The sequence below is a fragment of the Sminthopsis crassicaudata genome, chromosome 2, assembly GCF_048593235.1.
Source record: "Sminthopsis crassicaudata isolate SCR6 chromosome 2, ASM4859323v1, whole genome shotgun sequence".
Taxonomy (NCBI): domain Eukaryota; kingdom Metazoa; phylum Chordata; class Mammalia; order Dasyuromorphia; family Dasyuridae; genus Sminthopsis; species Sminthopsis crassicaudata.
The window spans coordinates 158,174,526-158,188,372 of NC_133618.1; the positions used below are offsets into that span (position 1 = coordinate 158,174,526).

A 13,847-nucleotide genomic window follows, 5' to 3' on the forward strand; every position below is an offset into this window, starting at 1 on the left:
TTATTTATGAGGATATGACAGACCTTGTTAGGTGTTTTGCTAACATTTAGTTAAATTACCTTAGTATACTGATCTTTTCAATCTACTACAGTGAAAGAAAAGTTAGTCTTTGATAACCTGTCACTTTTCTAGATATTCACTTTCTATCTACAATATTGGCAGGAACCAAAGTCATGGTCAGTGGTCTATTGTTTGTAGACTTTGTTCTCTTTTTATACTTTTTGACAATCAAGATAACCATAACCTTCTACAATGCAATATACCTTTTCTAGTCTTTATAGTCTTTTAGAGATTGACAGTGGTTCAGCAGTCTCATTTTATAGGGATTTTTTTTTTTTTGGCATTCATGGATGCATTTCTTTTCCCCCTCCCCCACTTATTAGAAATTTTTTTCTAATTACATATAAAGATAATTTTCAACATTCATTTTTATAAAATTTTGAGTTTCATTTTTTTCTCTCCTTTACTCCCCTCCCCAAGAAGGCCAGCACTCTGATTTGGGTTATAATTATACAGTCATATTAAACATATTTGCACATTAGCCAGGTTGTAAAAGAAAAATCAGAACTAAAGAGAAAAACCATAAGGAAAAAAAAAAGTGGAGATACTAAGCCTTGATCTGCATTTAGTCTCCATAGTTCCTTTTCTGGATGTGTATAGAATTTTCTATTATGAGTTCTTTGGAACTGTCTTAGATCATTGTATTGCTGAGAAGAGCTAAGTCTTTCAAAGTTGATTATTGGATAGTGTTGCAGTTAGTCTGTACAATATTCTCCTGGTTCTGCTGACTTCATTCAGTATCAATTCATGTAAGTCTTTCTGGGTTTTTTCAGCACCACCTATTCCTCATTTTTTATATCACTGTAGCATTCTATTACATTCATTTGCCACAGTGTTGTCAGTCATCCCCAATTGATGGGCAGGCATCCTCTCACTTTCCAATTCAAGGATGCATTTCTTTGAATCTTCATGACTAAATCTCAAGGGCAGTTATGTGCTCCCCTTATTTCTTTAGTTAGCTGTTATTTCCCTATTAGCTATTTTTGTCAAGTCTTTCCAGCGTAAAGGTCATTTTCCTTGGCATAGAAAATAGAAGCAAAATAATAGTTTAGCAACTTTGCCTTTTTTACCCACCCTTGACTTGCAGTTCAAATGAACAGCTTTGTGTATTGTCTTGTCCTGTCTGGTCTGTCTATGCCTTCACTTCAGTCCTCTGTACAATGCACTGGAGTCCTTCTGACAGTCTCTTGCTGCTGTGAAGTTCAGGCTTTCTGTTTGTGATGTGATCTCTCTGGCTATGTAACTCTTCTGTCTCATTTACTTGTCCTAAATATCCCCAATAACATACTTTATGCTGCTTCGGCACAGCTCTTGAATTTGTAGTGCATTGCATCTTCTCATGCTCAGTGAATGCCCATCAAGAGCCATTTGGGTGACACTAACTGGGGGATGTGGTTATCTTCTGCTTAGCAGGAAAGGATCAGAGTGACCTTTACTCCCTCTTCTTCCTCTGTCCCCTTCCTAAATCCTCTCTCCTCTGATTTCTTTGGTAAGGCAGGACATCATCTTGGACAAACATCTGGTTCTTCAGAGGGCTATGCTTGCTCCTCTTTGGGAAGAGCTTCATATTTGTTTCTTTTATCCAAGTTCCTTTACCTCTTTTGGTGACATTCTTCCACTGTCTCACCTTCGGATACCATTGAGGATTCCTTTTGACTCTTTAGGTTCTTTTTTCTCCTTTGTTTTCACTTTAAGACTGCTCTTTTTTTTAAAGTAAAACAACATTCTCCATGGGTGACTTCCTTAAGTCACTGGGAAAGGTTTCTAAATGTTTAGTGATTTTTAAAGATATTTTGTTATTTCTTCTTTTAGCAAGATAATTATATTAATTAGTTATATGCCATTCTTCATGCTTTTTGTTTAAATGTGCCCATTTTATTCACTCTTAATGAAAATAAAGCTTTTTTTTTTTTTTGAGATTAAGTGAATTGGATTGGATCTGAAACTTATAAATCACATGTTCTTCACTTTTGTGCCACTGGATAAATGAATGAATATTCTAATGAAATCTTTGTAATAGTAGGCATAACTTCTGGGTCTTTATAGTTTTGTCTTTGCTGTCTATAGTGTCAGTACCCCTGCTTTTTTGTTATTTTTTCAGAAGATTCTATATTATGTTGGCAATTGGGAATCTTCTCTTGAGTTAATCTTTCTTTGTCTTCCAACTTCATCTTCCGTGTAACAATTCAGTAATGTGGTACAACAAAAAGAGTATTGAATTTGAGTCAAAAATCTTGGTTTGTATCTCAGTTTTATTAACTACAATCAGACTCTTTGGGCTTTAGTTTTATCTATGAAATAAGGCATTTGAATAAGATGAATTCAGAACAACCTATATATCTCTATATCTATGCTCTATATGCATATTTCCAATAAATAAGTAAAATGATAATACATTTAATTTTTGGAACTACTGCTGTACCACATTTATAACTATTTTGGTCTATTGTGCATTTTATTTTATACTTGAAATTGTCCTTTTTGTAGTTGTCATTGGTGGTTTTTGTTATCTTAGTTTGCCACAAAACTTACTTCAATCCAGAAATTGAGTAAGTATAAGGCATTCTGATATCTAACAGGGAAATAAAACCCAGAGTTTTCATTCTATTTGGGAGATAGTAATAATCATTAATGTATGTGATAATTTGATGGAGGAGGAAGACAAAAAGTTAAAAAAAAAAAAAAAAACTAGTGCTGAAGATGATGAATTGTTTTAGTGTGGTTTTTTGGGTTTGTTTTGTTTTGTAATTTCTTTTTTCCTTTATAATTGTAATAAGAGAATTTCTTGCTACATCTAATTCTAATTTCCCTTTTATATTCATAGAATTCATTAAATAGTTTTTAGAAATTATACACAATGTAATTAGTTTTTTTATGAATATTGTAATTATATTAAATGGCATCTAATTTACCTTCTTATTCCAAAAGTATATCATAAATACAAGTATATATTTAAACATATATCTACCATTTTGACACTTCTATATCAGATTCTGAATTTTCTGGGATTATTCAATTATATTTTCTATGGTAGCATTAGTTATATTTATAAAGTTTTTTAATCCTTTAGCTTTGTGTGGGAAAATATAGGATTAAAAATTAGTCTAGGCCAATTTTTTCTGGTTACCTATAAGTAATGTCAAACACTATCCTTAAAAAAAATAGGAAACTTCATTATTCATTTTATTTCATATCTTAGTATTGACAGTTTCTTATGAAAGACAAACAAGGTCCCTAACTTTGGCATTGAAAAAGATAATCATTATCTTTCAGTTGATTTCTTAGGCATAAGGAAATATTAATTAAGCAGCTTCTAGTGATATGTTTACTTTGAAAATCTATTTGTAATTTGTTAATCATATAATTTTTTGTATGGTTTGATTTTCCTTAGATGCATAAATCTCATATTTGATAAAGAATCTTGGGGGAGCTAGGTGACACAGTGGATAGAGCAGTGACCCTGGAGTTCAAATCTGGCCTGAGACACTTAACACTTCCTAGCAATGTGACACTGGGCAAATCTCTTTACCCCAAATGCCTCACCAAAAGCAAACTGTAATGCTGGAGAAATTGAGGCAAGATAGAGATTAGAGAGTTTTTAGTATTTTATTGGAGAGTTTAATTGACTGGACAGGATTCTTGTCTCAAAGTATCCAGTGACAAATGGGAGAATTCCAAGTCCTCTTATACCTTTCTGAACAAAGAAAGAAAAAAAAAGCACGAAAGGTTTTACAGAACCATTTGGTTTTGTTAGGATGGGGAGAGGCTATAAATTCTTACTAAAAGCCAATGTCAGGATGTTTGAATAAACAGAAGTAAAGATGTCAATGAGGTATCCTGGATAGTCTTATCTTTTGGAATATTTTAGAGGGGCAGTGTCATAAATTCTTGAGGGCAGAATAAGTTAGGAGCTAGGAAGTTTGATTTGCCCCTCATCTTGAGCAATTGACAGTTTACAACCTTATAGCAAATGGTCCTCAGTCTTAATGAACCAGAGTGGGGTTTTACAATTAGGGTATTGAGGCAGAACAGTTAAGGAAACTGAGATAGAACAATTCAAGGAAACTCAGGACAATAAGGGAAACGGAGGCAGAACCAATTAGGGAAACTGAGTCAGGACAATTAAAGAGAACTGTGGCACAACAAAACAAACAATAATCTATCTTATAGGAATCTATATATTTGCACTGAATTCGATCTGTATTTAGTCTTATTTAATTTAATTGGATTGAATGATCCCTTAATGAGAAAAAAGAGAATAAATAGATATTAGAAAACTCTTTTTCCCTTCTAAATTTAGTATTGGAAAGCTGTAGTTCAGAAATGCCATTGAGTGATTTGAAATATTTGAGTGTCCCTTTTTCTTTTCTTTTTTCTTTTTTCTTCTTTTCTTTTCTTTTCTTTTCTTTTCTTTTCTTTTCTTTTCTTTTCTTTTCTTTTCTTTTCTTTTCTTTTCTTTTCTTTTCTTTTCTTTTCTTTTCTTTTCTTTTCTTTTCTTTTCTTTTCTTTTTGGATTTCTCTTTAATTTAGATGTGGCAGGACTTTAAAGTTGAAAATAATGAATAAATATGACATAATAGTTTCATATGCTAGCTACTTTAAAAGAATACATGGGGCTCTTCTATGTAGAAGAATTTAGCATATTATGTAGAATAATATGTAGAGTATTGGGAAGACTTAGATTCCAATCCTGTATCAAACATTTATTAGTAATGTGACCTTTGGCAAGTCACTTAACTTCTCAGCCTCAGTTTCTTCATCTAGAAGATGGGGATAATAATAGCATTTACCTTGCTCATTGGATCAAATAAAGTACTTTGTGATCTTATTGTAATGATGCTATTCATAGAATCCCCTAAGCCTTCTTCCATTTTACTATACTTTTTTTTTCTGTTTTGTGCTCTTTAAAATTATATATACATAATTTTCTTTTAACAGCCAAAGGAATTATTGTTTCATTTTGAATAAAATATAAACCTAATGTTTTTTTTTTTTTTTTTTCTTTCCTTAATTGTGTAGTGGAAAGAACTAAGATCTAGAGTTAGGGTAACTGGGTTTGGTTGTTTAAAGTGAGCAAAACACTTTCACTATTGGAGCTTAAGATTTGTTTTTTGTCAAATTTATATGAGAATTCTTGCAGTAGCACAGGATTATAAGAAAAAGAGTTGACAGTCTTAAAGCACCATGTAATCAACTAAGCAGTAGGCATCTAATTAGGTGTCTTTTATGTGTCAAGTACTGTGTTGGGTGCCAGGATCCAAAGATGAAATAGATGTAGCCCTTGCCTGTAAAGTACAGGCTAGCTCTCTGGAGGGCTTCAGGACCAGCAGGAGTCAGGATAAATCAAAGTCCTTGGTCTTGGGGGAAAAGTGAAGGAGGCAGGCAAGCTGCCACGAGACTTGCCAAAGATTTTTCCTGGATTCTGGAGTCTCCAGCTTCTCTCCTCCTAGTCCTACCACCAAGTGACTCTGGCCTCCCTCCTCGCCTTCATTCCTTGCCTATGATTATCTTAACACCAAACATTTAACAAGCACCAAGGTGAGAAGAGCCATTACCCAAATATATGCTAATACAGTCATTATCTTACATCAAATAAGTAATTAGCCTTAAGTGCTCCATTGTCTATTCAAGCATACGTTTTTTTGGAGTTTCAGTCCTCTATACTTGCTCTCTAGGAATTAATATTTTTTTCCTTTGAGTCAAAGTATAATCGGAATCATAATATGGCCTCCATTCTAAAAATTCCTTTCCAATAGTTAATCACAAAACATTTATTAAATGCTACGTGGTATGCTAAAGGTTAGGTTTTAAAGGATAGAAATTAAGTAGTCCATGCCTTGATGCCTTCTAATGGGAGGAAAAAGCATATGTACATTTATTAAGAATGCATTCATTTGGGAGGAAGTGCACAGAAGGTATTTTTTGAGCAGAATCTTATTCCTGTAACTCCATTGTTTGTGTGAGGCAGAGGTGAAGAGTTAGTACCTTCTGGGCATGAGGTTCAACAAAATACAAAAGCATTGCCATGGGAGATGTCATGTTGTGCGTGTGAAACAGGATGGATAGGTGGTAGAATTGTGGAGAGAAAGAATGTGTAAGAATATTGAAAAGATAGAATGGGGTCAGGTTTTGAGGATATTTAAATGCAAAATAGAGGATTTTTATGTTTGATCTTAGAGTTAATAAGGGACTAGTGGAGTTTATTGAGAGAGGTGATATGATCAGATCTGCTTTTTAGGAAATTCACTTTGATGGCTATGTGGAGGATAACCTGAGGTAAGCACAGGGCCTGGCACATAGCTGGTCCTTAATAAATGGTTATTGACTGATTAACAAAATAGAAGATTGTTGCAGTATTCAAATAATTCAAGTAATCAAGTAATTCAAGAGGTAATGAGGGATTGGACAAGAGTGAAAACTGGGTGTTAAGGAACTATGTAAAAAGTTTGGAAATAAAGGTTAAGTACATGAGGTGTGAAGGTAAATGAAATTATAGTTGTAACTGGATGAATATAAGGAAGATGGAGAGGTTTTAGGAGAAAGTCTATGAGTTCTTTTCTGAACATACTCAGTTTAAGATGCCAAAAAGCAGTTTGTGGTACAGAATTGTAGTTCACAGGAAAGATTAGAGGTAGGCATATAGAGCTAACAATTATTTATGTAGAAGTGATAATTGAACAAATTGAGTTAATTACCTTGGGCAGTTGGGTGATACAATGGAAAAAGTGTCAGCCTGGAATCAAGAAGATTAATTTTTCCTAGTTCAAATCTGACCTCAGACACTTATTAGTTGGGCAAGTCATTTAACCTTGTTTACCTCAGTTTCCCTGTAAAATGAGCTGAAATGTCAAACCAGTATTTTTGCCAAGAAAACGCCAAATAAGATGATGAGTGGTCAGATGTTACTGAAAAAAAAACTGAACAAGAACTAATGAGTTCACAAATGATAAAGTACAGTAAAAGCAAAGCAGGTCTAGGACAGAACTTTAGGGCACATCCATCGTTAGTAGGTGTGATATGGTTGATGAACCAGCAAAGGAAGCTGAGGAAGTACAGCTATCCAGGTCAACAAAAGAGCAGTAAAATTGTATCAGACCTAGTCTCAGATTCTGCAAGCAATACAACAAATAAATAAATAAATAAAAATAAAAATCAAAAAAGGTGAGGATTGGAAAGAGCTTCTTGGATTTCAATTAGTGATCATTAATGACTCTGGAGAAATTGATTTGACTTGAATGATGAGGTTAAAAGTGATTGCAAAGGGTTTTGAAAAGATCAAAACAAAACCATGAATAAATAGCTAAGCTTTAAAATTAACAAACTTAAAACCAGTAGAGGGAGCCCAAGAACTATTAAGAAAAAAAAAATTATAAGGAAATCTACATTGGCATGAGAAAGCAATTTCATGAATAATTACAAATGATTTGATACACATTTTATGCAGATATTTAAACCTAGAAATTGGAGAACTAAAATGATTTTTTAGAATTAATAGTTTTGAAAAGTATCTCCTTTCCTTAGTATATCTGTCTTCATACCAGTGAGCTACAGTTATGCAGGGGTGACATAAAGGTATTATCTCTCTCTGCTCCCCTCCACTTCTATTTCCCCATTATAAAATCCTACTACTGTAAGTGGCTATTTATGACTGCACACTTGTACTCCATTTGAAGAAGTTCTCCTGACACTTTCACTAAAGCAAAGCTTTAAAAGCAGTATCAAACTAAAGTATTTTAAAATCTTGTCTAGTGAGCATGGAAGGAGAGCAATGTGTTGGTAATGTAATAGGACTAATAGGAGCCCTATAATTTTAAAGTGATGGCCTTGTGTTGTTCAGTTTTCTAGCACTTGGTTTCTTTTCTTTTAAAGAGGTGCTGCCTTATAGTTTTTCTTCTAGATATTTTTATTTATTTCTTCTTATAATCTAGTGGCCGGGGCAGCTAGTTGGTGCAGTGGATAGAGCACCAGCTTTGAATTCAGGAGGACCCAAGTTCAAATCTGGTCTCAGACACTTAACACTTACTAGCTGTGTGACCCTGGGCAAGTCAGACCCTGGGCTGGTAGCCCCAGCCTCAGGAAAAAAAAAAAATCTAGTGGCCACCAGTTTTTCATTTAAGGAAATGAAACTCTTATTATCCATGGAGGGAGGAGGGACAGAGTATCAATTTAAAGCAGTAAGCTAGCTCTTGGCCTCCCTCTACTGGCTGTGAATTAGAATTAAAAACAAAACAAAACAAAACAAAACAAAACATAACAAGAACTCATTGCTCTTTTCTATTTCTTATGTCACCATGGTATCCCAGACCTTCCATCCCGAACCCTCCCCAAAAGTAATCCCATATGACAAACAGTAATTTTTGAAATTAAAAAATAACTTTTTTTTTTAACATGGATAAAATTAGATAACATTTATTTTTTTAAATTTTATTTATTTATAATTTTTTCCACAGTATATATGCATGAGTAATTTTTTTTTTATAACATTATCCCTTGTATTCATTTTTCCAAATTATCCCCTCCCTCCCTCTACTCCTTCCCTTTGATGACAGGCAATCCCATACATTTTACATGTGTTACAATATAACCTAGATACAATATATGTGTGTAAATACCATTTTCTTTTTGCACATTAAGTATTAGCTTCTGAAGGTATAAGTAACCTGGGTAGATAGACAGTAGTGCTAACAATTTACATTCACTTCCCAGTGTTCCTTCTCTGGGTATAGTTGTTTCTGTCCATCATTGATCAACTGGAAGTGAGTTGGATCTTCTTTATGGTGAAGATATCCACTTCCATCAGAATACATCTTCATACAGCATTGAAGTGTACAGAGATCTTCTGGTTCTATTCATTTCACTCAGCATCAGTTGATGTAAGTCTCTCCAAGCCTCTCTGTATTCCTCCTGCTGGTCATTTCTTACAGAGCAATAATATTCCATAACCTTCATATACCATAATTTACCCAACCATTCTCCAATTGATGGGCATCCATTCATCTTCCAGTTTCTAGCCACTACGAAAAGAGCTGCCACAAACAAAAAAATAACTTCTGATAAATAACTGATTGATACATTGAGAAAGTCCAAAAAACCTATGCAATTTGTATAACCTGTGCACTCCATGAAGTGATGGCTTTGTTGGGGTATATTCTTATATATCTTAATTTGAATCCTACTAGATCTTTTTGTTATATTTTCTTTTAATTTTTTTGATGCATCATTATTCTTTCCATTTAAATTCTTATGGTTACTATTTACATTTTTTTGGCCTCTACCTCAGTTCATTTTGCTTTTTGTTTACTTCTCTGTATTCATCACACATATAATTTCTTATAACATTGTAATATTCCATTACATTCATATACCACATTATTTTTTAGCTATTTCCTAATTGATGATCATTTGCTTTCTTTCTGATTCTTAGCTAGCACAAAAAAATGCTGCTATAAATGTTTTGGAGTAGATGAGGACCTTTTTCTTATTTATATATTTCTTGGGGAAAAAATCCAGTAATGGAGTCTTTGGTTCAAAGGGTATGAATATTTTGGTCATTTTATTTACATTATTCCAAATTGCTTTCCGAAAGGTTGTACCATTTCACAAATGATTGTGCTCTACCAATAATGTATTGGTATGCCTGGTTTTCCCCAATCCCTTAAAATGAGAAATTAATGGAGTCTCCCTTTGCAGAGCAAAGAACATTATTTCTGACATCCTAATTTGAAAGTAAAAATAGCCAAAATAAATCATCTGGATACCTTCTGGATTCTCTTTGGTAACACTAAAGTTTTTAGCATTGTTGCATTATAAAATTGAAATAAAGGATATGTGAAAAGAAAGACAATTAGGAAAAGATTTTCTGTGGCCCTTATTCCTGTCACCCAAGCTCTTCATTGTCTGCCCATCAAATTTACCCTCTTATTTATGTCCTTTTTTCTGCTTCTCTGTTTTAAATTTGAGATTGTCATGACCTCTACTACTTTCAAGGTCTCTATAGTCATACATAATAAAGTATTTTTTAGGAAGTGGAAAAGTATGGGAATGTTTATTCTTTTAGGATATTCTGATATTGAATTTCTCAGAGTAAGTGACCAGTTTGATCATTTTAGGGTATAGGTGAAGGGACCAAACATTTATTAAACACTTACTGTGTGTGTCAGGCATTTTGCTAAGTGTTTTACAAATTAAATTGATCCTCACTGTAAGCCTTGTGAAATAGGTTCTGTTATCTTCATTTTACTGTTGAAGATACTGAAGCAGAGTTAAGTGACTTGCCCAGGGTCACACAGCTAATAAGTGTTGAAGGCTGAATTTTAACTCAGGTCTTCCTGATTCTGTATCTAATATTCAAGAAATCTTACAGTCCAACTCGTCTTTGTTTACAATGATCAAGTAAATAATTGAGCAGAATGTTTTGCTAAATCAAATCCTGACACATGAATTGTATTTTCCCCATATTTTTCTTCTGGAGTTCATAAAATCACAATTAAGTAAACAATTAGCTTATAATCAAAACTAAACAAAAAAATATTGTTGAATATCTATTGTGGAAATTATGAAGTGTATTCTTTTTCCTTAATAGAGAATCCTCTAGTAAATCAAAATAAGATTAGGTGAAATTTCTTCTGAACCTCAAGCAAATTCTAGATTTTTGAGAGGGGTATGTTTGTGTGTGGTGTCTGTACGTGGGTGTGTGTTTCATTGCTTCAAGGATTTCATTCTGTGTGTTCTCTATTAACAAACATGGCAAAACTCTTACAAATTATTAAATGATGTTTGAGTCCTTGTGCCCACACATTTCATCACCCTCTGGCCTACCCAATTATGAGACTTTAGAATCTTAGCTGAATTGTTTTATGAACAACAAACACATAAATCTGTAACATTTCTTGCTTAAGCTTAAATTCCATTGGCCTAGCCTTTGAAAACCCACTATACTTTGAGGTGGCTCTTGTGAAATCTTTAGTTATGGAATGGCTTTCTGTTAAAGGGATCCCTAAATCTCTGATGTTAATTGTTTTTCTCACAGATATCTTTTACCAGAAACAGAATGTAGCAAAAGCTAATTTCAGATTTTTATGTGATTAATTTCTTAAACTCATTCTCTTTCTTTTTTGTATCCAGGAGAAACACCATGGTATAGTAGGTAGAGAGCCAGCCTCAAAACCTGAGAGCCTGGTTTAAATCCTGACTTTGATACATGCTGCAGCAGCAAGTTCTTTATCTTTTTTCTAGTTTCTAAGACTTTTAAGTTGCAGAGAAGGTTCTGACTTGTGCTGGTGGAGATCTCCTTGCAGTTTCCAATACCAGTGAAGATTGTAGGTCTAGGTCTCTTTCTCCTAGTTAATTTGAGGTTTATCAGGGTGTTATTTTATTTACTTATTTTTTCATTCAACATATATTTTGTAAGAACTTGAAGATACTCATCTATTGATATTCATTACCGTTACCATTATTGTAAAATAAGCCCAGACTGACTGTGAAGGGCTGTAAAGTGTCCATCCAGGTACTTGTAAATGACATGGTAACTTTTGGAAAATGATTTTGGAAGATGGAAAGAAATGGATTGGAGAACAGAGAGAATTAAAGTAGGGAACCGATTGGGGACTACTAAAATAGGACAGACAAGAAGTGATGAGGGATTGAATTAGGGTAATGTATGTGAGTGGAAAGAGATGTTGAAGTAAATTAAGTAGAATTGATCAAACAGGTAGGAAGAAAACCAAGTAAGAACAATAGTTCATTGAAGTCTAAGATAGAAATTCAGGGAGAGGAAGTTGGGTGCTTGGTCAATCAGCAAGCACTTACTTAGTGTCAGGCTGTATTAAGTATTATGCGTAAATAGTGAGGTTAGGCAGTAACTACTTACAGATAAGTTACATTTGATGGAGGAAACCACATGAACATTTCTGTCTTTTCTGTGTTTCTGTCTTTTCATCTGCTTATCACTGGAACAAGGAAGGATTTGTGGCAAGGAAACCAAATAATCAACAGATGAAAAATGAAAAATCTTTTAGGTCAAAGTTTCTTAAACTGTGGGTCATGACCCCATGTGTGGGGGTCACATAACTTAATGGGGGAGGTCATGAAATTATGATTTGTTATCAGTAAATGTTTGATTTTTATACTTATTTTATATACCGATATGCCCTGGGATTGTGTAAAAAATTCTCAGATAAAAAGGGGTCATAAATGGAAAAAAGTTTAAGAAACCCTGTTTTAGATAATGCTTAGTAAATGTTAGTTAACTGATTGATATCAGATTTGGTTATTAGAAAATCATTGGGTAACTTTGAGAAACATTTCATTCCAATGGTGAGGTCAGAAGGTAGAGTCTTTCTCTTTTGCTCTTTTTCATGTAATGTATTTTTCAGTATTTTGATACCTTTTGTCATTACTTCACACATTATTAAAAATTCCCTCCTCCTTCCCTAACTGAACTCATAGCAAAGTAGAAAAGTTAAAAACAGTAATAGAGTGATTATATTTGAAAATGTATACACTAGTCCTCTGCCTCTCAGCCATGAGGAAGGAAACATTTTCCAGGATAATTATGAGTTTTATAGTAACAGAGTTTGACCTTCTTTTAGTGACTTTTTCATTTACAGTATTGTTATTATACATAACTATCCCTTTTTTTCCTGTTTGTTTCATTCTCCATCAGTTTATTAAGATCTTCCATGAATTCCTCATATTCATCATTTCTTATGTCATCTAGTTTTCTCAGTCATTTTCCAATTGATCTGTATCCACTATTACAATGTATTTAAACAATAACTGGTTGTTTATTTTATGCTCTTAAGAATTATAGGATCATAAAATGTAAGTTACATAATTTTTAAAATCTTAAATTGCATAATTTAAGCTTAAAATTACTTGATACAGTATAATATATTAATATTTGTTAAAAGGAATCATTAAATTGAATGTAAGCATTTCTTCAAAATAAGTTATTTTAAAATATGAAACAAAATCCTCTCTGTGTGATTCAGAATGTGCTTTTGTCAACTGCAATATGCAGCATTGAAGGGAATTTCATTGATGTGGTTATCAGTCTATTGGAACATTGGAGAACAAAAACACTACCAAGTACATAATAAAAAAAGCCACAGAAGTACTTTAATATTGAGACATAAAGACATTTAGTAATGCATAGTTAACTTATGTTTATGAAAAACTCATCTTACACTTTAGCACATACTTTGGAAATTGTTTTTATTTTTCAAATAAAGGAAGAGATACAATTGAAGTTTAACTCTGATATTTCCTTTTTTCTTTAATCTTGGTAAATTTATTTCCCTATTTCTTTCATCAAATTATAGTCCAGCTTTAGTATTTGCACATTTTTTCTCTTCCCTGTTTATTTCTAGTCTTTCCTTTCTTCTGTTCATTGATTTTAATGATTACCATCTGTACTATTTTATTGTGAAAATTGAGTTAAATATTTTCATGGTATTAAATATTAATCTTAGGAAACCCAAGTATTTTATTATTTTAAGATTCATCATGTTTATTTTGAAACTCTTATTCAAAACAGAATAAAATATATTTATTTCAAGTTTTATACTCTAGTTTTAAAATATTGCATATTTCCTGTTAATGATTTTCAGAAGTTGAAGAATGTCAACAATCAGAAAACATAATGGGAGGTGAATGTGGCTGCCTGTTTGTTGACCAGGAACAACAGATACCTCGTAGCAGTAGTACTTCTGATATAACTGACCAGTTACAGTCTGATTCCTATCAAGGTATATTATATGTTTTTAATGTTTTAATAAAGTTTGAAT

At 32.9% G+C, this 13,847-nt stretch overlaps 1 protein-coding gene across 1 annotated transcript in view; it reads left to right on the forward strand.

The window, feature by feature from the left end:
• Window positions 1-13,847, forward strand: part of RALGAPA2 (Ral GTPase activating protein catalytic subunit alpha 2) — a 387,908-nt gene that overhangs the window by 106,044 nt on the left and 268,017 nt on the right. The window contains 1 exon segment of the mRNA XM_074287744.1: window positions 13,671-13,808. Coding sequence (XP_074143845.1) covers window positions 13,671-13,808 — 138 coding nt within the window.